At 40.1% G+C, this 24,935-nt stretch overlaps 2 protein-coding genes across 2 annotated transcripts; both read right to left on the bottom strand.

Moving 5' to 3' along the window:
• Nucleotides 1-957: 957 nt before the first annotated feature.
• nsmce2 (NSE2 SUMO ligase component of SMC5/6 complex) lies at nucleotides 958-5,614 on the bottom strand. The gene is made up of 6 exons (XM_078253457.1): nucleotides 5,181-5,614; nucleotides 4,462-4,574; nucleotides 3,938-4,091; nucleotides 2,756-2,847; nucleotides 2,412-2,518; nucleotides 958-1,938 (listed from the first exon to the last, which is right to left on the bottom strand). Exons 1-6 carry the CDS (start codon nucleotides 5,299-5,301, stop codon nucleotides 1,827-1,829), a joined length of 699 nt encoding a protein of 232 aa, XP_078109583.1. The 5' UTR covers nucleotides 5,302-5,614; the 3' UTR covers nucleotides 958-1,826.
• Nucleotides 5,615-5,691: 77 nt separating this feature from the next.
• Nucleotides 5,692-21,644, bottom strand: washc5 (WASH complex subunit 5). Its single transcript, XM_078253456.1, has 29 exons — nucleotides 21,542-21,644; nucleotides 20,569-20,835; nucleotides 20,091-20,236; nucleotides 19,796-19,880; nucleotides 19,476-19,576; nucleotides 18,669-18,861; nucleotides 18,347-18,499; nucleotides 18,011-18,124; nucleotides 17,351-17,522; nucleotides 16,354-16,481; nucleotides 15,850-15,979; nucleotides 15,388-15,500; nucleotides 13,951-14,117; nucleotides 12,597-12,672; nucleotides 12,395-12,505; nucleotides 11,783-11,923; nucleotides 11,156-11,236; nucleotides 10,917-11,018; nucleotides 10,468-10,647; nucleotides 10,174-10,298; nucleotides 9,229-9,391; nucleotides 8,960-9,062; nucleotides 8,804-8,883; nucleotides 8,468-8,571; nucleotides 7,633-7,762; nucleotides 7,385-7,481; nucleotides 6,715-6,868; nucleotides 6,464-6,551; nucleotides 5,692-6,171 (listed from the first exon to the last, which is right to left on the bottom strand). Exons 2-29 carry the CDS (start codon nucleotides 20,752-20,754, stop codon nucleotides 6,115-6,117), a joined length of 3,480 nt encoding a protein of 1,159 aa, XP_078109582.1. The 5' UTR covers nucleotides 20,755-20,835; nucleotides 21,542-21,644; the 3' UTR covers nucleotides 5,692-6,114.
• Nucleotides 21,645-24,935: the final 3,291 nt, after the last annotated feature.

Here is a 24,935-nt window from a genome sequence, read left to right as displayed (position 1 = left end):
GCCAGCATGCACAATAGCAGGACCCTGAAGCTAAGGTTAATGTAAGTCAACCATCATTCATTGTATTATTCACCTCTGTGCTTTCAATACTGTGACTGTCAAAAAACGTTTGTGAAAATGCACATTCCAAGTTTGCAATTTATGAGTAGGAACACAGGAATCCCAACACAGAATAATCATGAAACTACAGTAGTAGAGTTACATCAAGTACAGTAGTGTTGAACAATGTTTTGTTTGTGCACTTTTCACAAAACTTTCTTCAAAGTTCTGGTATGAATTGCAGTCTTTAAACAACTGAAGGCAATTGTTCCATTCACTTCAGAGGGAGAGATCATGTTTAGACACCTGACTCAAACACCAGAATATTCTCTCTCTCTCTCTCTCTCTCTCTCTCTCTGTCTCTCTGTCTCTCTCTGTCTCTGTCTGTGCCAGGAAGTGAGACTATGTTCACTTCCTGCCAAAAGGTAAAATCCTCCTTGGACAAGCCAGACATTGAGGCTTAAAGTGTCTCAGTCAGCCATTACGTCTACTGCTTGGAGCTTTTGAACAGACGAATGTGAATTCCAGATCAAACATAACCAGAAGAAAGCAAACATCTATCTCAGCACTGTATGTCTATACAACGTTATGATTGAATTTCTGAGGATATTTACAGCTCTGCCTCCCTCCAAAGAAACAGCTTAATGGCTCTGCCTGTGATATGGTGAATGCAATGCTGATGCGTGTTTGGGTGCACTTCCTTCCCACAAATTGAACCGTTGTTGTGAAATTACCTGTGACTTCACATGTTGTGCAGTAAACAAGATTAGATTTGCAGAATGCTAATTCAAAATGAAGTAGAGTGGAGAATTGCATGAGTCACCAGTCTAGATCATTTGTTGCCAGTTAATATCTTTATTGGCGAAATGCTCTTAGTGCTGCGTGACGCACTCTTAGGAGGGGAAGAGTAATTAGAGATTTTTGAAAGTGCCTGATGCAAGATTATTAAAAGATTAGCTTCACCTAGTTTGATCTCAACACAGGCTTTGTTTGTTTCTCTTTGGAACAAAGACCATTCACAAGGAGCATAGCATGCAGGAAGGCAGAGATTTCATCACATAAGTGCAAAGTGCATTCCCACAGATGTATAAGACTAGTTCGTTTATGGCTCATTCACAAATCTGTATTTTGAGGAAATTAATTTAGTATCACCAGTGTGCTACTTCAGGTATCCACAATTAGAAGAAGTTGTCTTATTTTAAAAAGGAGGATCACAAGTTAAGATTCCAACATTTCCAATAACTAACCTAAAGAAAGACTCAAATGAGCACTACACAAGTAGTGGTCACAACTCTACTAATAATCCTAAACTAAAAAATATAAATATGTATAAACCAAGAGATGAGAAATTAAATCCTTAACATAAATCCTGTGTCCTCATGCAGACACTGCTCTCTTGTGGTTCTGTCAGATTACTGCATCATGCAAAGATAATGAGGAAAAACTATCTACCCATACTCCCAATTACAAATACAAGTTTGGTCATACATTTATGAAAAGTCTGCGCCTTTTATTTACATTCAACAATACTGGAGTATGCAAAAAATGCTCCAGCTGAAATACAAACAAGTCATCACTTCTTAAATTGTAATTCAGTTTTACTTAGGTATAAATCTCGGAATAAAAAGCACATTTTCCCAACGGCTAGTTACAACCGAGTACCTATGAAAACAACTCAAAATTACTGCCAATAACATAAGCCGTTCATCGTCAACACATAAACACGATGACACAGGTTTATGATCGATGGTTCTGCAAATAAAAACGTTTAAAAAAATAAATAAATACTACGTCCGGTTGCCGTTTCTCTTTTGGCTCTGGATCTTTCTTCTCAGCATTGCGTCCTGAATCAGATCGGACTGTTTCACATCTGTATTCCCACAGCCCACCACAGGACAGCTAGATGACAGAGAAAGACGAGGAAACTTTTAACATGTTTGAACGGAGCTAAAGACACAAATAGAATATGCAACAACAACAAAAACGTGAGCAAGCACAAGTTAAAAAAAATAAAAATAAATAAAAAATCTTGCACTGATACCGACAGGCACAACAAAGTTATACACCTAATCACAATAAGGAAAGTCCTTTGAGCATTGCTGCTATGATGTGTGTGTGTATAGTGTGCACAGTGACCTGAGTCAAGACTCAAGACAATAGGCAGGTGTCTAACAAAAGCATAGGCCGGCACTGGGATTTCATCAGTGTTCCTTTAGGAGCTGCCACATTTAATTTCATTCCAACATCAAAGCAGTGTAATAAAGAAAATGTAATTTAAGGCACACTGCTGGTCCCACGCCAGCTCGCCAATTGTTTACTGCTGCGAAACCTGACTCAACTTTCTAACTGCTTTCCGAGGGAGAGTGTCTTACCGGCATTTCTTTTTCTGGCTGTGTCTTGCTTTGATCAGGCCCAGTATGGCTGCTTCATCATAGTGGTGGTTGCACTTCTTATTCTTCATCGGGTTCACCATTTCCACCTTGAATAGAAGTTCACAGTGGTGTGTTATATAATGAAACACACAGACAAAAAAAATAAAACACAATTTAGCTGCTAAAACATCATCAAGGATCAAGGTGGCTTTCTATGTTTTGCTGATACTGAAACTAAATATGTTATCAGGAATTAGGTGGAGATGTAATAAGATGGGGAACATTTGGAAATAAGAAAAAAGCATTCAATGGGAAATTAGTAAAATAACACGTCAGCAGGCTACCTGTGTGAGTGGGCAGGTGAAGTTGACTTGGCTCTGTGTAACTGCAATGTCTTCATCGAGCTCCTCCGTGTTCTCTGCTGACTCTTGGTTGGCTGAAAACACAACATACATACAGTGAGCTCCCAAATGTCCAGTCACAGTGATCAATGATGAACGGGATCGACGACAACATGACATGAGATAATCCAGCAGGCGAGGAAATGGACTTGGCTGAGACTATGTTTATGGAATACAGCAACATGTCCCACTTAGGTGGTAATACATTCAGAGTTAACGTTGCGGCATTTTACCACCATTCCCAAACTCTTACGTTGGCATAAGACACACGGCCACATACATTTATAGTAGCACACATATCCTTAAGACATTACACCAACAGATTATACCTACCTACTAGAGGTGTTGAAATTAATCAAATTATCGATGCATCGAATCGTGGACATGGACGATGCTGCATCGATAATCGGCCGGGCCATAATCGATTATTTCTGTTTACAATTTAATGTAGGCCTAACAACCTTTCTGTTTACATATTCTGTTATGTTTTGCACATTCAGGAAGTGCCATGTGCTCAGTGCTGTAGTTTTATGTATCCAATGTATTTAGTATTAGAGCACTGAAGAATGTTTTGTTTTTGAAGCTTGAAAAGCTATGAATTAAATATCCTATATGGCTTTAATAGAAAAATGTGTTTGACGCATCGTGATGCATCGAATCAAAAACATGATAATCGTAATTGAATCGGGAGATCAGTGAAGATTCACACCTCTACTACCTACATGCACACAAAAATCTCACCGGCTCACACAGGTGCACACAGACATCGAACACACCCACCCACACATGAGAACCTAAATCGGAGAACCTAAAAATATGGCATTGTCTCAGTGTGGCTGCGTTTTTAAATTAAGAGTGTAATAAGGACAACAATTAAAAAACAGATAATTAACTCTACAGGGTGACAGGCAAATATAATTATTCAGCAGTAAACAAAGGGAGTTGTGTTAAAAATTAAGCTAATTATACTGAAAAAAGGACACATTCCAAGATTTCTCTCTCTCTCCTTGGCTGAGAAGCCGTCCCACAAGCACAGCTATTATCAATGTCTATTATAAATCCTGAATACATTGAGTCGAGCAGTGCACAAATTTAGATTATTTCTCCTATCTGCCTGGGCCTTACCTTGGTTGAGAGAGCTCTTGATGATGTCCTTGAAGGCCACTACTTTCTTGTGATTCTCCAGATCAGCGTCAGAGAGCCCGTTTATTCTCTCTGTGAACTTCTCCTTCACTTTGGCAGACAGGCTGAACATGGCCTCTGGCTGCTGCATGGTATTCTACAGAAATGGTAGTAGGTTAGACTATTTCCTTGACCTATACATTTAAAGTCAACTTCAATGTTTTCTCTGACATTCAAGACTAACACCTTGACATTAAGACTTGCCACTCCAAAAAAATCAATCATCTATATGTGCTTTTTGTATAGCCCTTATCTCAGTAATGCATCCTGAGGCTGACCTGTTCATTTCATTCAGCTATGAATGTGTAACTGTGTGAATGTAAGTCATCGTTGCAAATGAGAATATGTTCTCAATCGACTTACCTGGATAAATAAAAAAAAATTAAAAACATTTAAATTTAAAAATGTAGTAAGGGGGAAAGGGTGTTTTCCACTTATGCGATTAGACCATGCCAGGCTGCTCTTACCTCTGCTGTGACTTGTTGCACAATGTCAACAAAGTAGTTAATCTCTCTGTCCAGCTTGGCACACTCCAGGATCATGGCCTCCATCTCTTTGATGCCAGGGTTCACCTCTCCATCTGTAACACATTAGCACGCAGAATGATGTATTCAGATCATTTACCTACTTCAAAGTAGCAATACCACACTATAAACATGCTCTAGTCATATAAAAGTCTTGCATTCAAATCCTGCATGCGTTAAAAAACTTAAGTAATAACAGACGTATCAAAAGTACAGCAAGTGCCTTGCAAGTATAATATTATATTAATGGATCATGCTCATTGGTTAACATGCAAGTGATACTTAAATGTAACGTTAGTTGGTTATGGTGGCGCTACTTTTAACTTATTTTTATACTGTAGAGTAGCATAAAATGTAAATACCCAAGTAACGTAGTAGTAGTAAGTACAAGTAACGTAGCTCTAAATTGTAGCTAGCTAACGTTAGGTAACGTTAACTAACGTCAACTTACTGTAACGTTACTTGAGTAAATATACTTAGTTATTGGAAATAGACATTTTCTATCATTAGCTAGTACCGTCATACCCGGGAATTGTGAGAATATTCCTGGTATTCTGTAGCGTTAAATTAGACACAAAGAATAAAACGGAGATTGAACCAAGACCAGCAAAGCAACTGAGGGTAAAAATCATAACGTTATTGAGAGTGCTTGTAATCTTTACCTTGACCCTGAGTTTCCACCAGGTCCATAGCCACATCTGACACTATGTCCATTCCCGTCCCGATGTCTGTCTGACATGACCGCAGGCTCGACAGTGTTCCGTGAACAGCGCTAAGAGACATCACGGTGGATATCTTGGATCCTCTGGGGAGACCACTACAAACAACCCAAAGTTAGGCTATTTTACGTTAGCCTAGCTTGCTAACGTTACCTGCTTCTGATCTGGTACGTGTAACGTTAGCTAGCTAATCGAGGAGCTATTGTACGAGTGTGAAGTAGCAATGTCTTAATCTGTGTCAGTTTGTTTTACTAATGATATGAAGAAGATAAGAGCCAAATGTGAAATACATTAGCTAGCTAAGTTACAAGAAAACACCAAAATCACCCGCGAAACACTACAACTCTTATACAGAATCTTTGTTATCGCTTAAGGTCCGACTTCCGGGTTTGTTTGTTTTTTCAAAATAAAATCCTTGACCAAAAGATCAACTGAAGAGAAACGACACAACATATTATGATACATCGTATTTATTACTGAATTTCATTTTGAAATGGCACAAATTGATCATACATAAAGTCGGCATTAGGCTATTTCAATTTTCTATCTATATACAATCTATTATTAGTGCATTAAACATTAATGGTCAATAAACTGTGTAAGTAGTATTCAACAGGCTTTTTCTTGGTAGACATTGAAGCACTGGTGTAAATAATAAAATGAATGAAGACTGAAATCCATTTAGCTGCTTCAGTTTCAGGGTCTTGGTATTGTGCATGGTGGCTCACTGACACAATGTCAAGGCTTACTGGAAAACGTCAATGTTACTAGTAACACACCTATGCTTTTCCTAATATGAAAAGTCAAAATGTCTGCAGTGAAAAAAGCCTGTGGCAACAAAAGCATACTTTTCTGATGAAATGCTTCATCCAGATCTTCACATTATTGTTCTGAACTCATCAAAAATGAAACTGGGCACATGGGCTTCTGCCACCTTAAGAATACAGAGAAAAAAAAGAGAATAATAAACATATTATCCCACAGTACACATAATAAAAAATAGGAGACATAGTGCTTAAAACATGTCTATAGTCTCATTCAGGGCATGTTGTGTGTGATTAACCATTTCTTCCAGCTGAAAGGTATTATATCTTACTGTATAACAATACAGTTGCTAAACATGTCCAGATAGAATCATCAGAAATCAAAGCTAGCCCCTGGTTAATGTAAATTATTACTTATTTTTACTAGCAGCTTACTACTTACTAATTTCAAAGTTATCCTACCTTGCGTGACAGTTTTGTGAACTTCACATAGTCTTCCAAGAACATCAGAGCTCCCACCACATCAGAAGGCATGTCAGGGATCTTCTGACTATGATAGGGTCAAATGGAAACTCAAACGTGAGTACATGAAGCCATAACAGGATACATTTCATAAAAGTATTCAGATCAAGCAAACAAAAACAGAAACAATACATTTATTTAAAACTAACTATTACATTTTTATTCCAAAGTAGTCAAGTCTGTTTTTTTACCTTGTGCACTGCTCCATGATAGAGCGGATGAACTGACCAATGAGAGCCAAGAACTGTTGTGTGTATCTTGAGTGAAACTGCTTGAGCAGGGTGAGCACGCCGAGCACTAGCGGAGGCCAGTCAACTGGATCTGTGGCTTTCCTGCAGGTCATTCCTGGGAAAACACAAGTCATCAGTTGTGCGGTCATTTACATGTTGATGCAGCCTTACATACCAACTCTAGCATACTGGCCACCACGTCATTTATCACTATTATAACAATAATCGGATGTGCTTACAATCCTTAAACCTTCCTGGTCCAGGTAGTGACTTTCTTCATTTCCCAGTATAATGCTCTATGTGTGCAGTACAGTAAGTAGCCTACCCAGTTAAAACTGCTCGATGGCGTTTTTTGCCTCCAACGGCGCCTTCCAGGCAGCTAACCCTAACCTTGACCCTAAACATAACCATTGCTGCGCTGCCTGGGAGGAGACGTTGGGGGCAAAAAATTCAAAGACCGTTAAAACTACATCCAAACTGTAAGAGATAAAGCAGCCATTAATGGATGTTCTACCATGTGGTAACACTGGTGTGACCTATTGCACTCACAATTGTACAACTTAATAACTCACCAACAACAGTGCGATAAAAGCTGTAATATAGTCAAATGAAAAAAAATAAAATAAATTGCCTTGGTTTTTGTTGTACTGAAGTTTGGGCAGCTGAGCGATAATAAACAGGAAGTTGATGATGGGGAAGTAAGGAAGGCGCTTTGTGGTGATGTAGATCTGTGAGAAACATAAACGTGTAAAGGGTCAGAGCGTTTTGCAATGCATAACCACACAAAACAGAACTAGCTTCAGTTTGTGGAAGTTTCTGAAAATCTATTTGTCAACACTGATCACATTGTGTGGAAAGCAACGGCCATACTCTCCAGACCTTGTTGAGTGGGTTGTGAATGCCAGCAGCCTCCAGGTAGGCAGTGATATCATACAAAAGAGGGTTGTCCTCTTTAGGGTAGGGTAGGGATGGATCCTGGTAGTGAGCTTCAATGTCTGCCAGCAGAGACCTGGCAAGGGCACAAAAAAAGTTGACGTTTTGTAGATGAAGAAGAAAATTTAAAATGAGAGCAATAATCAGGTATCAACTAGTAATTGTGCTTAAATTCTAATTAGGAAAAGTCACATCACATATTTTCTTCATCAGCAAGAGCATTAACATCAAGTCATATATATATATATTCTACTAATACTAGCAAAAAACATTGCAAAATTGTTTTAATAATTGTGTGTGTGTGTGTGTGTGTATGTATGTGTATGTATATATATATATATATATATATATATATATATATATATGTGTGTGTGTGTGTGTGTGTATGTATGTGTGTGTGTATATATATATATATATATATGTGTGTGTGTGTGTGTGTGTGTGTGTGTGTGTGTGTGTGTGTGTGTATATATATATGTGTATATATGTGTGTGTATATATATATATATATATATATATATATATATATATGTGTGTATATATATATATATATATATATATATATATATATGTATATATATATATATATATATATATATATATATATATATATATGTATATATATATATATATATATATATGTATGTATCATGAGTCTAAATAAATATAAACAAGACATATCTCTTTATGATACTGAAACAAAGCAATACTTTCCCCTCAACATTATGATAATAATTACACAATTACAGATATATTAGAGAGGTGGTGAGACTTGACTGACTTGTTGATGTTTTCCAGGGCAGCACCCAGGTGTTTGGAGTCAAACTTGCAGGAGTAGTTCAGCTCATTAGCAATCTGCTGTCTGAGAATCTGCATCTGACCAACCTACAACAAACATTTATTTAACATTATTTTTCACAGTATCATGTCTTTATTGGCATTGGCAGATGTGATTTAGTGGCATAAAAATACAGAATGGAGGGGTTTATTAAAAATGCATTAAAGGTTTTTGCACTCATGTTTTATCTTCACAGAATGCACATCCCCGGAACATCAGTTTCAATTTATCAATACATTTTTTCTATTCACAACATTAGAGAATATCATGGACCAGTACCTTCATGATGGCCTCCAGGTATGCACCCCACATCTTCTGGGTTTTGGCCACAGCATTCGCGTACACTTTGCTGGCATTACCTGTTACACAAAAGAAAAATCAATAAGGAATAAAAAGGTCCTGGCAGATTGTAGGATTTCCTAAATTGATACCTACCCACAATACCCTGGACTGGGTTGACAGCCCCGAGCATGGCTTTGAAAACATCCACCACAGCTTTGTCCTTCAGGATGGTCCTCTGAATCAATATCAGGAAGTTCTGATGGGAGAAACAGGTTGCTAACCGCGCAAATATATTCCGGTATGCCTACTATGAGCATTAAATATACCATAAAAGCCCTTATAGACCTGAATTCATTTATTTTTTTGTCACCAATTAGAGCCTTATGGTAGCTTTGTTTGAGACTTGTTTATATGCTAATTACCTGAAGTTCCTTGACAATCATGAAGCAGAGCAGGCGGTCTAGTCCATTGAGGCCAAATGTACCCAGGGTGTTCTGGATCTCAGAGAACAGCCTGTTGTTGGTAACCTCCTGGTGGCTCCTCAGGTCGTACCAGGTGTTTAACTGGTCGATGTAGCACGTTACCCTGTGGAAAGGACCAATGTTTGTCAGGGAGCTTATAGTCTCGCATTGCCAGACCCCAGACTCAGATCTCCACTGTGCTGTGGAGTAAGGTCTGGCTACACCACACATACATTCTGGGCTATGAGAAAAAAACACTCTGGGTTGTTTGCATTTCTTTAAACAAATCACAATAGTCTTGGCCGGCGCTAAGTTCCGTACGCAGCAACTGTGGCTCTGCAGAATATTCTCGGGAAGGAACTTGGTGGAACATTGGCACAACGCAAAAGAAAACACCACATAAAATAGTAACTTGGTTAACTGTTCACACAATACAGTAACGTAAGCTATTTAAGTTAGCAGGATACATGTTTAAACGTAATTTGCTCTTACCAATGTATCGCAGTGTGTATTTTGTCCATAGCAAATCCCCACCAATCGATCCCAAAACGTCCCAGTTAGATAGTAAATGCCGTAAACACATTCCTTGCAAATCTTTACAATTATTCTCCGAAATAACCAAGCAGGCCTGCCTTACTGCACGAACCAAATGTTCTTCAAAAACGTGCCATTTTCAGCATGTAGCTTTCTAGCTCGAAGTTTGTTGTTAATTCCCGAAGCGAAGAGCAACACGCAGAGAGTGGAAGGTGAGGGACATCCGGCGCGTGAGCCACGTGACGGATGTCAAGCAATTATCCTGGAAATGTACTTCCGTTGATCCAGACTAGGGAGCTTGTAAAGACTGCATGATTCAGCATCTACAGATATGACCAAAGCAGTTCCACTGTTATATTTGAGGAGACATACTTGGGATCAGTGATCCGGAGGATCTCTCTGCAGAGACGACCGATGAAGGTGGCAGACTCATCCACAGAGGGAAACTTTGGGATAGGGATGTGGGTGGACTGGTGCACACTCTGCCAGTCCTGGATCTGATTGGAAGCAAGGAAAAAAAAAACGATCAATCAACTCCCGTTACTGACAAATAGACAAACAACCAGAGCATTTCTTATTGATTACAGAGGGACAAACTGATGTCGGTGCACTATTCAGGGATGTGATCAGAAACTGTAAAAAGCATGTGACTGTGTTGAGCCTGACCTTGGCCCTGAGGAAGCTGTTGCATTCCTGTTCGACATTGTAGTTGATGATACGGGACACCTCCTCCTGCCAGATTTTAAGGCCGTAAATGCTGACGTAGTCCTGGATGTACTCAAACGACCTGTAGAACCCATCCATGGTGGCCGCCATCTCCTTCAACTTGGGCATCAGCTCACTAGGCTGAGAGAGTGGAAGATTCTTGTTTAGTCTCATCTTTAAAGTTCTCACTGCTGTTATCCTTGATTCTCACAGGGCGAGACGACATGTACGTCAGTTCACTTTTTTTTAATTTTTTTTTTTTTTTTAAATACATTACAATAAAAGTAAAAACATTTTTTAAGTTGTATCCCGGGCAAAACCTGTAATTGTAAATTGGTTATTGTTTTGCACTGTAAAATATAAAGATACAAATATTCAGCGATCGGCAGATAGCCGATCTGTAGTCGGACCTTAGCCTTGGGGTTGAAGATCAATCCCTTGTGCAGAGCATAAGCCACCCTCTTCACCAGCTCCTTCCTGATGCCATCCTCCAGAAGCTGCTTAGGATCCACCTAAAGCGTCACAGTGCGTTAGTAAAGTAACTTATTCTTCAACTGCACTGTGGCTGATGAAGACACACCATATTCCTGCCTGCATGTTGGAACAAAGATTTAATATTCTATCATCATGCTAAAGTAGGAAACTTTACCTTAATGATCCCAACAAGAGTGGTCTTCATCATCAGGATCCCCTCAGTGAAAATGGAGATGTCATGGGTGAGTTTAGCCACCTGTTAACACATGAAGAAGAAGGATATTTAGGCACACAAATGACAGACAGAATCCAGTGAACCTCAAATTAAATCATTCCAATGTCAAAGTATTAGGACACGCTAAAGACAGAATAGTCTACATTAATTTGCATAAAGAGCGATGAGTGCCAGCAGACATTGTACTTGAACTACATACAAAAGACATTTGCCAGGCTGTTTTGTTTAAAGGTTAAAATTGAAATTCTTGTCAAAAGTATATTAATCACGTTGGATTTCAAGACATTTGACAACATTTCTAAATTCTTTCAAAAAAAGCCTTCTTTTCGAATTTGTAATTGCATCAAAAGCTGTAAATGAGTTAAAAATGTTCAGAAATGCCAGCTAGTATGATTACCTCCGAATCAAATATAATAGATGAGTTGACATCAAAACAGAACAACTTGAGGCCTCTATTTCTGCTTTTCATGTCATATATTATCAAAGGATTATTTTCATTACTTCAATGACATTCTGAACAACACTCCAGGAGCTACATGCACATTGTGAATTGAACAGTTGTTTTACTTCATAGCGAGCCCCGAGCTGGGAGTAGTCCTTTAGCTTGTCCTTATCTAGCCGCGTGGGCACCTCCATGATGTCATGGATCTGAAGCTTGATGATCTTGGCCAGAGAGGTGAACATACTCTCTGGGATGATCTGCAGCACCTGCAAACAAGAATATAAATACTCTTTTCATCTCTAATACCTTGAAGGGTTTTTTGTTAAGACAGAAGAGTCGAGATTAGTCTACAAACGCAAATGTTGTGAACAATGCTGTGGATGAAAAATCTTGTGTGCAGCTAGTGGGAGCAAATCCTCTAACATAAAGTAACATGGCATGTGGCTGATGAAACCAGAAGGTAAGAGAGCAGCTCTAGGTACACATCCACTAAGTGGCTGTTTTGGGGTAAATTTGCCAAACAGATGGTTGGAGAAACATTAATCGTGACTGCAGGTGTTTACTGCGGCTACTGAACAATAATTTACAGCATGCAGGGCTCATTTGTTAAAGTTGTGAAACCATTTTGGAAACCGCGTTCATTTGTGAGTGCCACAGGAAATGTCAAACACGGACGTCCCCTCTGCTAAATGACTTTATAAGATCACAGGTGAAAACTTGACTTTAATATAGTGTACCTTTCTGACATAAGCCACCAACTCTCCAGAGTAGAACTGTGAAACACTCAGCAGGTCTGCGCTGTTGGCCTGGTTGATTCGCAGCAACGGAAGGTCCAATGCAGATGCCAGCTGCTCACACACAAACACAAAAGAATTCTTAAAGTTATGGGAATCATTTTCCAATTGTTATTATTCTTTTTCATTTGCGCCTAGTCCTCACCTTCAGAAATGTAGCTCTCAGTTTGGTGACCATGGATGGGTTGACTCTGATGCTCTCCTGCATCATTAATGTGAAGCTGCAGAATAAAACGTAAGCCCGAAAGAACAGGTGAATTCTGCTGTACAGACAAAAACTAAACACAGCTAAGCTAAATAAGTCAAGACAACTGCAGCAATGTGGTCTTTTGGTGGTTAATATAAAAAAGTAGGGGTGCACGATTCAGAAAATGTCACGATTCGATTCAATATCGATTTTTAGGCTCAAGATTCGATTCAAAATCAATTTTCGATTCAAAAAACCATTCACAGTATGTAAATGTAGTTACTTTTCCCATGTGATTTCAGTAGACATACAATTTAAAAGAAAAGAAACACAACTTAAATGTAGTTTGATATTACTTTATATGTCTTCATACAATAATAAAAACTTTTGCAACTAAAAACTGCAAAGTGCCGAGCTTTGGCCAGCTTTCAAATACATTTAATTCAAGTATAAAATAAAACTGTTAAATAAAAAGAGCTTTTCGTTCAGAGTTGGGTGGGAGTTTAGAGCATTGAAAGAGAGTGCGTTGGTTGACTGGCATGTTAGGTCCTTTAGGTTGTTGTTCGTCCACGTCTTTAATGTTAATCTCTGGGTGATGGCGTACCATGTGAGTTCTCAAGTTTGTGGTGTTTCCAAAATACTTAACTTTCGCTTTGCAAAGCCTGCATGTAGCACGATTCCTATCAAGTTCAGTCTTCCCCTCGAGGTTATAAAAGCCGAAATGTGCCCAAACTCTCACCTTCAATGAGGATGGAGCAGGTTGAATAATTCTTTCTGTGAGGTTTGCCATTGTTTACGCCGACTAAGCTACTTCTGCTGCACTCGTTCTTCTTTTGATTATAACAAGAGAGCCCAGGCGTCAGTGTGAATTTGATGCAGCGCCATCTATGGGAATGGCGAGCAGCTAAACTCATTTCAGGACAATAGTATACACCCCATTAAAATATGAATCAATTTTTGGAATTCTATGAATCGACTTTGAATCGGTAGAGCTTGAATCGCGATACAAATGTGAATCGATTTTTTTGCACACCCCTATAAAAAAGGCTGGCAGAGTGTCTCCCTGTCTTTGGCTGACAATGTGAAAGAAACATCTGTTACTATCGCCATGTTATTGTGGCGCTTCTAACAGAAAATAATGTGAATTACAGTGAAAATCAAAATATGCCAGAAAATGATAAATATGTCTTTCAACTGAACTGTGTAGCGACTGCGTTATCAAAGATTCATTTTCAGTTTATTTGTGTTTGCTTTACCATCTTCTTTACCAGTATTTATTGTATGGCTTTAATGTTTATCGGTAAGTTAGTACCTGTCAATTATCTGCCATGCGTACGACAGGTCTCCAACTATCTGCATAGTAATGAGGACTTCTTCTTTGATGTTGATGGTGCGGATCATTTGGTGCAGAAACTTCCTGGTGTCAGCCAAGAACTGGCAGACCTGTAGGTTAGACTCCAACTGGTGAAACTCCTGGACCTGATGACCAAACAAACGACACCACATTCACATATCTGTATCCAAGGATTGTAGGCACTCGCTTGGCAGTCTCATTCTCCACTGGCGTTCATTCAATTTCTGGCTCATGAGGATCATTTGCTGCTGGCTCAGAAGACCGAACCAATGAACTAGCTAATTGTGTAAACAGTTATCAACGACATAAGCAATTTTTGTGAAAATCCATTTCTTATTTTTACAACAGACCGTGGCAGGACAGACAGGAGCAGATGAGGGCATTACAACCCACTGAGCCAATGAGACATTTCTATGAGTCTCTATTTATATGCATTTCATGGCAATTATTTTTGTCTCTTTGTTCTGCTACCGTTTGCATACATTGTTATTGGATTCGCTTTTTAGTTATACGCATGAAGCTAAGGCAATCAAACTAAATAGTACAACATTATTCGTCTAATGTTATCAAATTATAAGGTCTAAAGACGCCAATGAAGTTTTAGATAATCAAATCTTAAAGGTCCCATGACATGGTGCTCTTTGGATGCTTTTATATAGGCCTTAGTGGTCCCCTAATACTGTATCTGAAGTCTCTTTTATATAGGCCGTAGTGGTCCCCTAATACTGTATCTGAAGTCTCTTTTATATAGGCCTTAGTGGTCCCCTAATACTGTATCTGAAGTCTCTTTTATATAGGCCTTAGTGGTCCCCTAATACTGTATCTGAAGTCTCTTTTATATAGGCCTTAGTGGTCCCCTAATACTGTATCTTAAGTCTCTTTCCCGAAATTCAGCCTTGGTGCAGAATTACAGCCACTAGAGCCAGTCCCACAATGAGCTTTCCTTAGTATGTGCCATTTCTGTGTCTGTAGCTATTGAGGAGGAGAGAGGGGGGGGCAAGGTGGAGGGTGGGGGTGTGGCCTTGACCAACTGCCACTTTGCTCGTTTGAAAGCCATGATGTCTCTCTCTTTCTCTCATTTCGGGCCAAATTCTCTGAGTGGGCAAAGCAGAGAAAGGGGAGGTAACCTTCCTCCTTATGAGTTCATAAGGAGCAGATTCCAGATTGGCCCATCTGAGCTTTCATTTTCTCAAAGGCAGAGCAGGATACCCAGGGTTCGGTTTACGCCTATCGCCATTTCTAGCCACTGGGGGACCATAGGTAGGCTGGGGGAACGCATTTTAATGTTAAAAAAACTCAAAGTGAAATTTTCATGCCATGGGACCTTTAATGACCAGCACTGTCAGTTGAATGTGAAAATGTGAAGCCAGGATGAAATGTCTTTATCTTGCTCACCTCAACAAGAGCCTGTATGAGCTGAACTGTCTTCCTCCCAGCAGCTGTGGAGTCCTCATAGTTCAAAGACTCAATCTGCTTTGAGATTTCTCGGAACCAGGCCTGTAAGTTCTCTGTGAGGAGAAAGAATGTTATCAAAGTAGTTTTCACAAGTGATGGTTAAGGAAAAGGGGTCTCTGCTACTCGAGCTACAGTCGCAATGACAGAAGTAAGTATGACTGATGTGAATTTAATCCGCCTCTCCCTGCATGTGTGTCCTTCATTCATTTTTCCACTATGTTTCTTCTCTGCCTCGACATTTTTCTCTGAACAGCTTCAAGCTCAAACTCATTTAAGCATTTGTGTTCCACTGAAATAATCCATGACATTCAAAGCATGAGACAGTCACCCCTGCATTGCTGTGTGTGTGTGTGTGTGTGTGTGTAATCCTTTCACCTTGTCCACGCTCACAGTGTAACTCACCATTTTTCTCCACCCTGGTAAGAGGTTTGACGCCAGAGAAAACTTCGGCCAGCTCAGTCATTCTCTCTGATCCCTCCTTCTTAAAGCTCTCCCATTTGATCTGCTTCTCTGACAGCATCTGCTTGAACATCTGGAAGAGGGACAGCACAGCCGCTGAGTCAATGTGGAGGGATTAGTCAGATGAGACGTGTAATGAGAACATTACATTTGTGTCCTCTCCAAATGACAGACTGGATAGCCATATGCTGTCTATGCTAATAGACAACAGAGCGGACACACCTAATGAGAAACACAGTTGGCTGGATCATGGATTATTCTGCCATTCATTTCACACTTTCACTCCAGCTCAAAAAAGGGAAGAGACCAATATGTTTGAAAGCAACTTAACAACCCAGAGTCCATCCTCCTTTGTTTACCATCTCCCATGTATGTATTAATGAAAATTGGCTCCTTGTTTTTCCATGTTTTCATTCACATTATCTAGTATTGAAGAGACACTCTCACCTCTTTGAGTGTGAACTCAAACTGAGCAGTGTCTAGCAGCAGCTGGAACAGGATCTTGGGGTTGTACTTGGAGTCGTTGAGAACTTGGTCTTTGATTTGACGCAGTCGCTTGTTGTTGGGATCGTAGGCTGTAAGAAAATAACTCATTTGAGTTCATTGCAAATGAAAGACCTATTTTTATTAGGGGTGATCCCGAATAATTGACTAATCGGCGATCCGATCTAAGGAGCCTGTATCGACAGTCGAATCATCGCAGTGGTGGGAAAATGTGATTATGAAACAAAGGATCCTTCCATTCGGGCTATATGGGGGTGCTGAATGTCTGATTGCTTGGTTTCTCTTAATAAATCACGATATATAAGCTATTTTGCAATACATGTATTAATTAGAGCACTCATAAGGTGTGAATTTAAAACGATTCTCTGTCAAAAGCAGTCTGCCTGTCTGTTTATCGCTCTCCCCGTCTCCGTTTTAGTGGTTTATCGTGTTTTAAGCCCCCAACGTCTCCTTCCAGGCAGCGCTGCCTGGAAGGCACTAGGATTAGGCCATGGTTATGGTCAGGGTTAGGGTTAGGGTTAAGGTCAGGGTTAGGTGCCTTGAAGTCAACGGTCGCAGCGCTGCCTGGAAGGAGACGTTGGGGGCTTAAAACACCATTGAGCGTTTTAGTGCTATGTACAGCACCGCACCTACAGACGCACCCCCTACACACAACAAACGGCACTGTCCTGTCCTGAAACAACAGCTAAGCGATAGTCACATTGTGTATCTCATGGCCAATACTTTAGTTGTCTTTGCTATTTTTCTATAAATGCATAAAGCTTACACAGAGCAGGCAAAAATGAGGGTCAGGCTACTTAAAGAAAAAAACAAACATCAATTTCTTACTCTTCGTTGACCTTGCCCATTTACAATTATTCTGAAGTAATTTAAAGCATTACAAAAGACATTATGTATTCCACCTGTGTTCTAAAAGGAAAAATCTGCCCAGTATTCTCACCTGACTCTGCGGAGTGCAGCATCAGCCAGCGGATAGCAACATTGCAGTCCCTCAGACAGTTGAGTAGTTTGGGAATGTTGTCCAGGATGATCTCCTCCCTGAGGAAACCTTCCTTCAGCAGCTGCTGCACCTGAGGCCTCAGGCTCTCTGTTCTAGCTGCATATCGCGTGGCCTAAACATACAGTGATGGTGGTGGTGTTGGTTGGGGGGGTATATGGTTAAAAGTATCTTTCATCTTGGACGATAACTAAATCATTCATTCGCTCCTACAAGTGGCCTTGGCTTTAGGAAGCATGGCAATGTCTGCAGATGACCCACTAAACAAGGATTATTCAGTTGCCACCCCCTGCTATGGCTGCAGTTTTTCATGACTATGAACTGCACATCTTTGTTAGTACCCGTACGTCAATTTGAGCTTGTGTACATTCACTATCTTTTACCAAACTTTTCAAGACAAGTTTACAAATGCCTTCTAACTGACTGATTAGATTAATAACCTTGTGTATCAGTTGAGATTCTGTACAGTCGCCTTGGATGACTTGCAAATTCTTTAGATGCAGTCATCTGTACCTGCATACAATAGGGTGCCACACTGAAAGACACATTGGCAATGCTGAGGTCTGTGTGACAATGAAGCCGGTACAGTTTTCTTTTAAGTACCTGCTCTTTGATGTTAGCAGAGTCAAGGGTGTAGTTGAGTGCAGTCTTGGCAGCTTTGTATGGTTCCCAGGCCTCCACCAGGTTCACTGTAATCCCCATGTAGATACTGATAACCTGCAGACAGACACACACAGGCACTTCAGTATATTCACAATAAAAAACTGAGATGAAGCGAGATAGAAAACTTAGTGAATGCCAAAACATATCACAGTGAATGCCAAAACATTTCATGAAGTTGTTTACATTCAGCTCTCATCTACTGCCATGACGCAATTGGTGCAGATTAAGCCTACAGGACGACCAGTGAACAATCTCACCATACAACAAATGTCTTACCCAGTTGTCAGGGAAGTACTTGTCCACTATCTCCCTCATCTTGGCCTGCTGGGTGTGCAGTATAGAGGGGCTGAAGTAGAGGCAGACATACAGCATGGCTGCCTGGTTAGCCAGCGCTGTGCTACGATGCTCTGGTAGAGGGTACGCAGACACCTGATGCACAGGAAGAGAAACGGGATTTTTAGTTCCAGCCCAGGACATTTGACACAATCTATGTCCACTCAAGTTGTAAAAGTCTCATAAAATTTAAACGAGGGAAAACTCAACTCTAATCAGTGGTTTATCAAAAGTTCAAAAAGATGTTCGACCAAATGTTTCTCACTTGGTTGTATATGTCGTCCGAGCGCAGCCTCCCATGAACCATGCTGATGAAGGGGGCACTGATGGGAACTCTCTGGAAGTAGCTCTCTGGGTAGTTGGCTGGCCGTTTGGCTCCAGGCTGACTGGAGTAGCCCGTACTGCGCAGGAGCTTGCAGATGTCATCCAGGTTGGAGTCGGCTGATGAACGGGCAGCACTGAAGAAAATGTGAAACAATAAAATAATGGGAGACAATTTAAAGACTGAGTCAAGTGAGGACAAAAGTTGCATGTTATCTCTTAGTATCACTGGTAAAGCATAACTTGATTATTAAATAATTTAGCCATAATGAATTAAAATGTTCAAATTGAGTTCAACTCAGCATGCTTCTGTTTGTATTATCTGCACACCTGGCATTGCTGTTAATGTAACTGACAAGCTGAGAGTTTCATATGTCATTCAAATATGAACCTGTTAGAGTTATGTTTCTATAGAAACTAATGTATTGATGTGAAATAATGTCTGGTACAATGTAAAAGCAGTGAAGAATAAAATAAGTGCATCCACATTTTTACTATATCACATTTCAAGCATATTTACATAAAGGGATGATATTGCAACTGAGAAGGAGAGGGATAAAAAGAGATTAGGTACACCACCTATAATGTACACTCTGTCTAATATTTTAAGGATGCACGTATGAGTCAAGTAACGTGACTCAATTTAGCTGTGAGCGAGCTCTCTGCCTAAGAAGTGCATTGAGCATATTGAGCGTGCGAGCCAGCGAGAGAATGTTGTGAATGTGTGTGGGTGCGTGAGTCACAAGCGCACCTGTATCTATAGTAGGAAACAAGCATCCTCTCTCTGACCTCCCCTTCAATCTTTTGGTCAATAACCAGCAACATGACTCCATAAAGGTAGAGAGCCTCGCACTGGGTGGTGGAAAAAACAGACACAATCAACTTCAGTGGTGTCTTTTTGGTTAGTTTTAATGTGTAACTGATGAAAATAAATCAATCAATCAGCAAATCAGTGACACAGCCAATTCATTCTGATACGAACTCATCACAAACAGATATTTAGAAGATGTTATGTTAGAATGCTCCTGTAATGTTACAACATTAAAACTGATATCCATTTCTGTTACTTACTAAAAGCTGTTTCCCATCCTCATTTAGAAGCACTGTCTCCAGAGTCTGCTGTATATAAACACCCTCATTTAGGTCATCCAAATATCTGAAGAGAGGAGAGAATAATATAATACCAACTTGTAATATAGTCTTCATCATGTTTTGTGGTTTAAAATGGCGATGAAGAGGAAGGGTGTGTGGGTATAGGACAGCTCAAAACATGTTATCCTTTTCTGAAGAACTTTTACTACTTAAATTTACTGAACTTATTGTGAACTGGAAAAAGAAAAAACTAAATAGCCCAGTCCTGTCTTACCTGTTAAGATCCACTATATATTTGTGGACACTCTCAAATGCCAGATAGAACCTCGACAGAATCTCAATGTTGTTCTCTCGAAACTCTTCATCCAGGTCTTGAAGCTCAGGCTTGGCTTCCAGCTTCCCCTCGTAATACTCCGGACCCTGGCGAAGAAGCAACATCTTACAACAAGTCCAATTGATACTCAATCTATACTTGTGTCCCAATTAAAAAAAAGGTACACACCACTCCTAATAAAGGGGACAGGATTGAAGAGCTGTTCCAATAAGAAGGCAGTTATTTTCAGAGCTAAACTGTTTTTGTCCTGAGCTCTAGGAAAAACCTACAGTAGCCCAGTTTCCCAAAGTCTACAAAATATATATGTAAATAGGTTTTAATGTAGCTTGTATGTTAAGCTTTGGCCCTAGGGTGAGACTATAACTAATTGCCCAAGGCCAAACATGTCTTAGAACAGCTGCCCTGATGAAATCCATACCTTAAAGTAGCTGAAATCACAAATAATGTCTCCGTATTTCTGCTGCTCGCTTTTGTCCTTGAGCCTGAAAACGGCAGGGATGAAGTCAGAGAGGCGCAAGAGCTCTGCAATGATGGCATTTCCTCTAGAAACTATCCTGAGGATGGCCTGGCCACACAGGTTGTTCTCCGCCAGGAAGTCCACCATAGCGGCTGGAGCAAGAGGAGGATGCACAAAACAGCCACCCCTTGACCTCTTTGCTTTTGACTGACTGCTTGAATACTCCAGCTGGAAGAAAAAAAAGAAAGAAAACAACAGGTAGTTCAACGACTTTTTGATGCAGTTTTTATTTTTGTCATCCGCCCTGCTGAAGTGTCCTTGAGCAAGACAATGAATGCCTGGCATCATCTAGACTGGTTCTGCTTATGACTCCTCCTGACAGAGGCAAATTAAAAGAGCATTCTCCCAAGTGGTTTAGGTAGCTTATTACATTAGTATTACCTAGCAAATGTATAGTACTATTATCAGAGTACTTTGCGGGAGAATGGAGGGTTTCTCACCGGAAATAAAGTGCGACAAGCATTTAAATTACTCTAATGCAGTGCAATAATTTTTGACAAATTCTAACGTTAGTCCTATAATGTCTGTGTTGGTAAAATTTCAGCACCCATAGGTTTCGAAATTCCCATGTTTCTTGAATACACATAAACACCCATTGCAAGCACTCATTTAGCTGTTAATAGACTGGTTGTTAAACGTTGAATGGAAGAATTTGAGGAGTGTGACGTTAGCTAGTTATTATTATGGGCATGCTAACCTTAGCATATAGTCTGCTAGCTACTTTGATTACCGTTCGCCTTGATGCTGCAGACAGCACATGAAAAGATGCAAACGAATCGGGGTAAACTAACTCGTTTACGTCTTGCTAATTTAATTTATATAGCCCGACATATTATTTTAATAGTCCTAGATTGTAGAAAGAAAAGAAACTTGCCTGTTTAGATCTTCTCTTCCCTGTTTACTTCCTCATGACCAACCACATGACTCCACTGGGTGTGTTTGATTCTGTTCCCTCAGCGCGCCGGAGGAGAGCGGTAACAAGTACGGCCCACTCATTGACTTCCACCACCAACATACACCAGCTATATTTTAGAAATCAGTGTTTTTATTTCCTTATTTTAAACGATCATATCCCAATAAACCGTTTGATGTGACTCGCAGTGATGCTACCTGCTAATGTTAATCAAATATATTTATATTAGTCTGAATCACTGTAAACTACATTCCACAAAGACAAAATCGGTCAGGTGCTGAGTTTAGTGGGTTAGTGGGTTCCATTTGTACTCGGAACTCGGATTTTGCGGCGCACTCAAGTCCTAAAACTCAGTTAGGGGTACATGTTTCTCTAGATGGCGACAGAGATCCACTATATCTTCAGTTTGACTATCTCACTGCTGCTCCACTACACTGAGGGTCTGTGAGTGCAGATTTCTGGCTCCACAGGGATGCAGTGATTTGCAGGCATGGAGTAGTGAGAATAAGCCTGACCTGAAATTAAACCAACCTACTGTGTAAAACCACAGCGATAAATCCACAGCTAAGATATGTAACCGCCTGTAGCCTTCAGCTGAAACATTTTCTTGGAGGCCTCTGAAGGGACTTTAACACTTTAACAGCAAACCATTAATTATTTAAAACATCTATACAATGAAAATCAATTTACCTGGAGAAATAATGGACCTTACTTGTAAATACTGGAGTCTACCACCCACTGTTTCTGTCAGTGACGACCAACATGTGGTCAACGTGGATGAATGAGCCTTTAGCCCTCATGTTTCCTTTAAATTCTGATTGAATTTGACTTTTATTGCCAATAAGTCTAACAGGCTGGCAGGCACTTCCTCTAAGCAGTGTGAGCCAGAGGTTAATAACAGTCAGATGGAGAGAGCTGTTTGTTTGACCTGCCACATATCTGTGTGACAGAGCGAGGTTTCATCTCAATCCTGAACCAGTTAATATCTCGATGTGCTGTAGCAGATTGTCTGTCCTCATCAGTCAATGTTCATAGGGTACGCTATCTTTTCATACACCACTGCTGCATTATTTTAATTGCATTTTATCTTTGATATACAAATGATTCTCTGCTTCAGGGTATTTTTTCTTTTTTACAGATTATCTTCATAACACATTTACTTTAGTCATTAGTAAAGAGTGGTGATTAACAAGGAACTGAGGGAGACAGAGGGTGTGCCATATGGCAAGGTGAGCTGCGATTACTGTAACGTCCTGAATAACGTGCTTCGTATCTCGCCAGGCCGCTGGAGCACCATTACTTCAATTCATTTTATGGAGGGGACAAGGGAGAAAGACAGACAGGTGCAAGTTGGATTCATAGCTCGCCTCCTCATTGACCCGGCTGTCCACAAACTACACACTGTGTCCCTGCGGCCGCTGGATTTATTACCCGTTTACCATCACACCAAGGTCACATTCTCAGCGGCACCTGGGTCAGCTATATGGGTTTCCTGGGAAGCATCATGAAAGGTTTGCACTAATAAGGTCTCTTACTACACAACTTCTTTATTAACTTTCCGGTGCCCTAAGGATTTTCTCTTCTTGTTATCGTGATTGCTCCTTGAAAAATCTCATTTGAGAATTGTTTTTATTGCAAAATACTAGATTGTTTATGATGAATAAAATCCTATGCAGGTAAAGGGCACCATATATACACAGTAATCCATAGGGAAGTATTCCAAACACATATATTCATTTAACCGTTGACTGAACAGTGACCAATTGACCCTCTGACCATTAAGAACACTGACACTGATCTCAGTTCTCACTCCCTGAGTAGCCTGGCAGCCATTGACTGTTGGGGTTAGGTAATTATCATTCGTCAGTGAAACGCTTGAGTTGGCTGAAAAATTGAAGATTGCCTCTTACCAGTGAGCTACTCTGTGTGCTAACAAACTCCCCAAATTAAGGACTTTAGATAACATTTTCATGAAAGACTGACTCTGAGTTTTAATAACTGGAGGTAATTATGAGTAGTCAGCAGCCATAAGTGGATGATATTAAAGTCCTGTGTGTGCATGTATGCTAAAGATTATGTGAATGCACAAATACAAGGGCGTGTGTGTGTGTGTGTGTGTGTGTGTGTGTGTGTGTGTGCGTGTGTGTGCGTGTGTGTGTGTGCGTGTGTGCCTAGGTGCATTAGCAAATGCACGCCTGTGTACATGTGTTCCCTTAGGCCCTGCGTGCCCTTTATTAGCAGCAAGTTGACTCTATTCAGCTTGGCTAGTGATTAAACCTTTTCATGACGGGAACTTTCACACCGCTGTGAACTGTGTGAGGTGATTAAAGGCTGCTCAATTTGTAGTCCAGTCCCACTGCGATTCTTCCTCATTGATCTTTTTCAGGCCCTTGAAGGGAGAGCTGCACGCAGCAGGCTCCTCTCATTGGAATAAGACAGGCTACATACTCCATCCATGCCCTACTCTTTCTGTCTCACTGCTCTCATTTCAGGAAATATTTCACAGACATGTATCAAATCTAATTACTGCTCAAATTAGCTGCCATGTATGGCTGGTATTTATTAACACTTATGTGATTAACTGTGTTGTGTTTCTTTTGATATTGTTATATGAATTGAATTAAGCTCCTTTTATGTTGAAGAGTATGTATGATTGCATATCAAGCAACATTCTATAAATTACATGTGCTCAGAGTGCTGACCTTTATAATGTATGATACATAACTCAAGAGGAACAAATGTTGCAGACAGAGATTAGAGCCTAAAACCATGCTAAATGCTAACACCAACATGCTGACAATGACAATGCAAGTTTACCATGTTCATGGTTACCAATTTAGGTTAGCGTGTTAGCATGCTAACACTTGCTGATTGGAAAGAGGCTGATAATGTCATTAGTTTTGCAGGTATCATTTGGTTAAAACTTTACTGAGACAAACATAAATGTCTGTACCACATTTAATGGCAAATGACAGTTGCTTAGACATTTCATTCAAAACCACAAATGTCAACCTCGTGGAAAAGTTACCGAAGTAATTTAGATTCATCCTCTGGAGAACGTGAATGTCTGTACAAAATGTATTTGCAATCCATCCAATTGTTGATATTTCAGTCTGGATTAAAGAGGTGGACTGACCGACCGCTATCATGGCTAAAACACTTTTCGACTGGAACCGTGGAAAGTTCACCGATCATTTTGTTTTTCACTACTACTTCTGTTCTATACATATGACACCTATATGTCTGTCCATCCTGGAGGAGGGATTAATCCTTCCTCTGCTTTTCTTCTTGAGGTTTGTCCCTTTTCCCTATCCGAAGGGTCTGAGGGTGGAGGTTATATTGTTTCGTTTTTTAA

This window comes from Sander vitreus, chromosome 6 (genome assembly GCF_031162955.1).
Source record: "Sander vitreus isolate 19-12246 chromosome 6, sanVit1, whole genome shotgun sequence".
Taxonomy (NCBI): domain Eukaryota; kingdom Metazoa; phylum Chordata; class Actinopteri; order Perciformes; family Percidae; genus Sander; species Sander vitreus.
The sequence above is the reverse complement of the archived record's forward strand: the minus strand, read 5'-3'. Positions and strand labels throughout refer to the sequence as shown.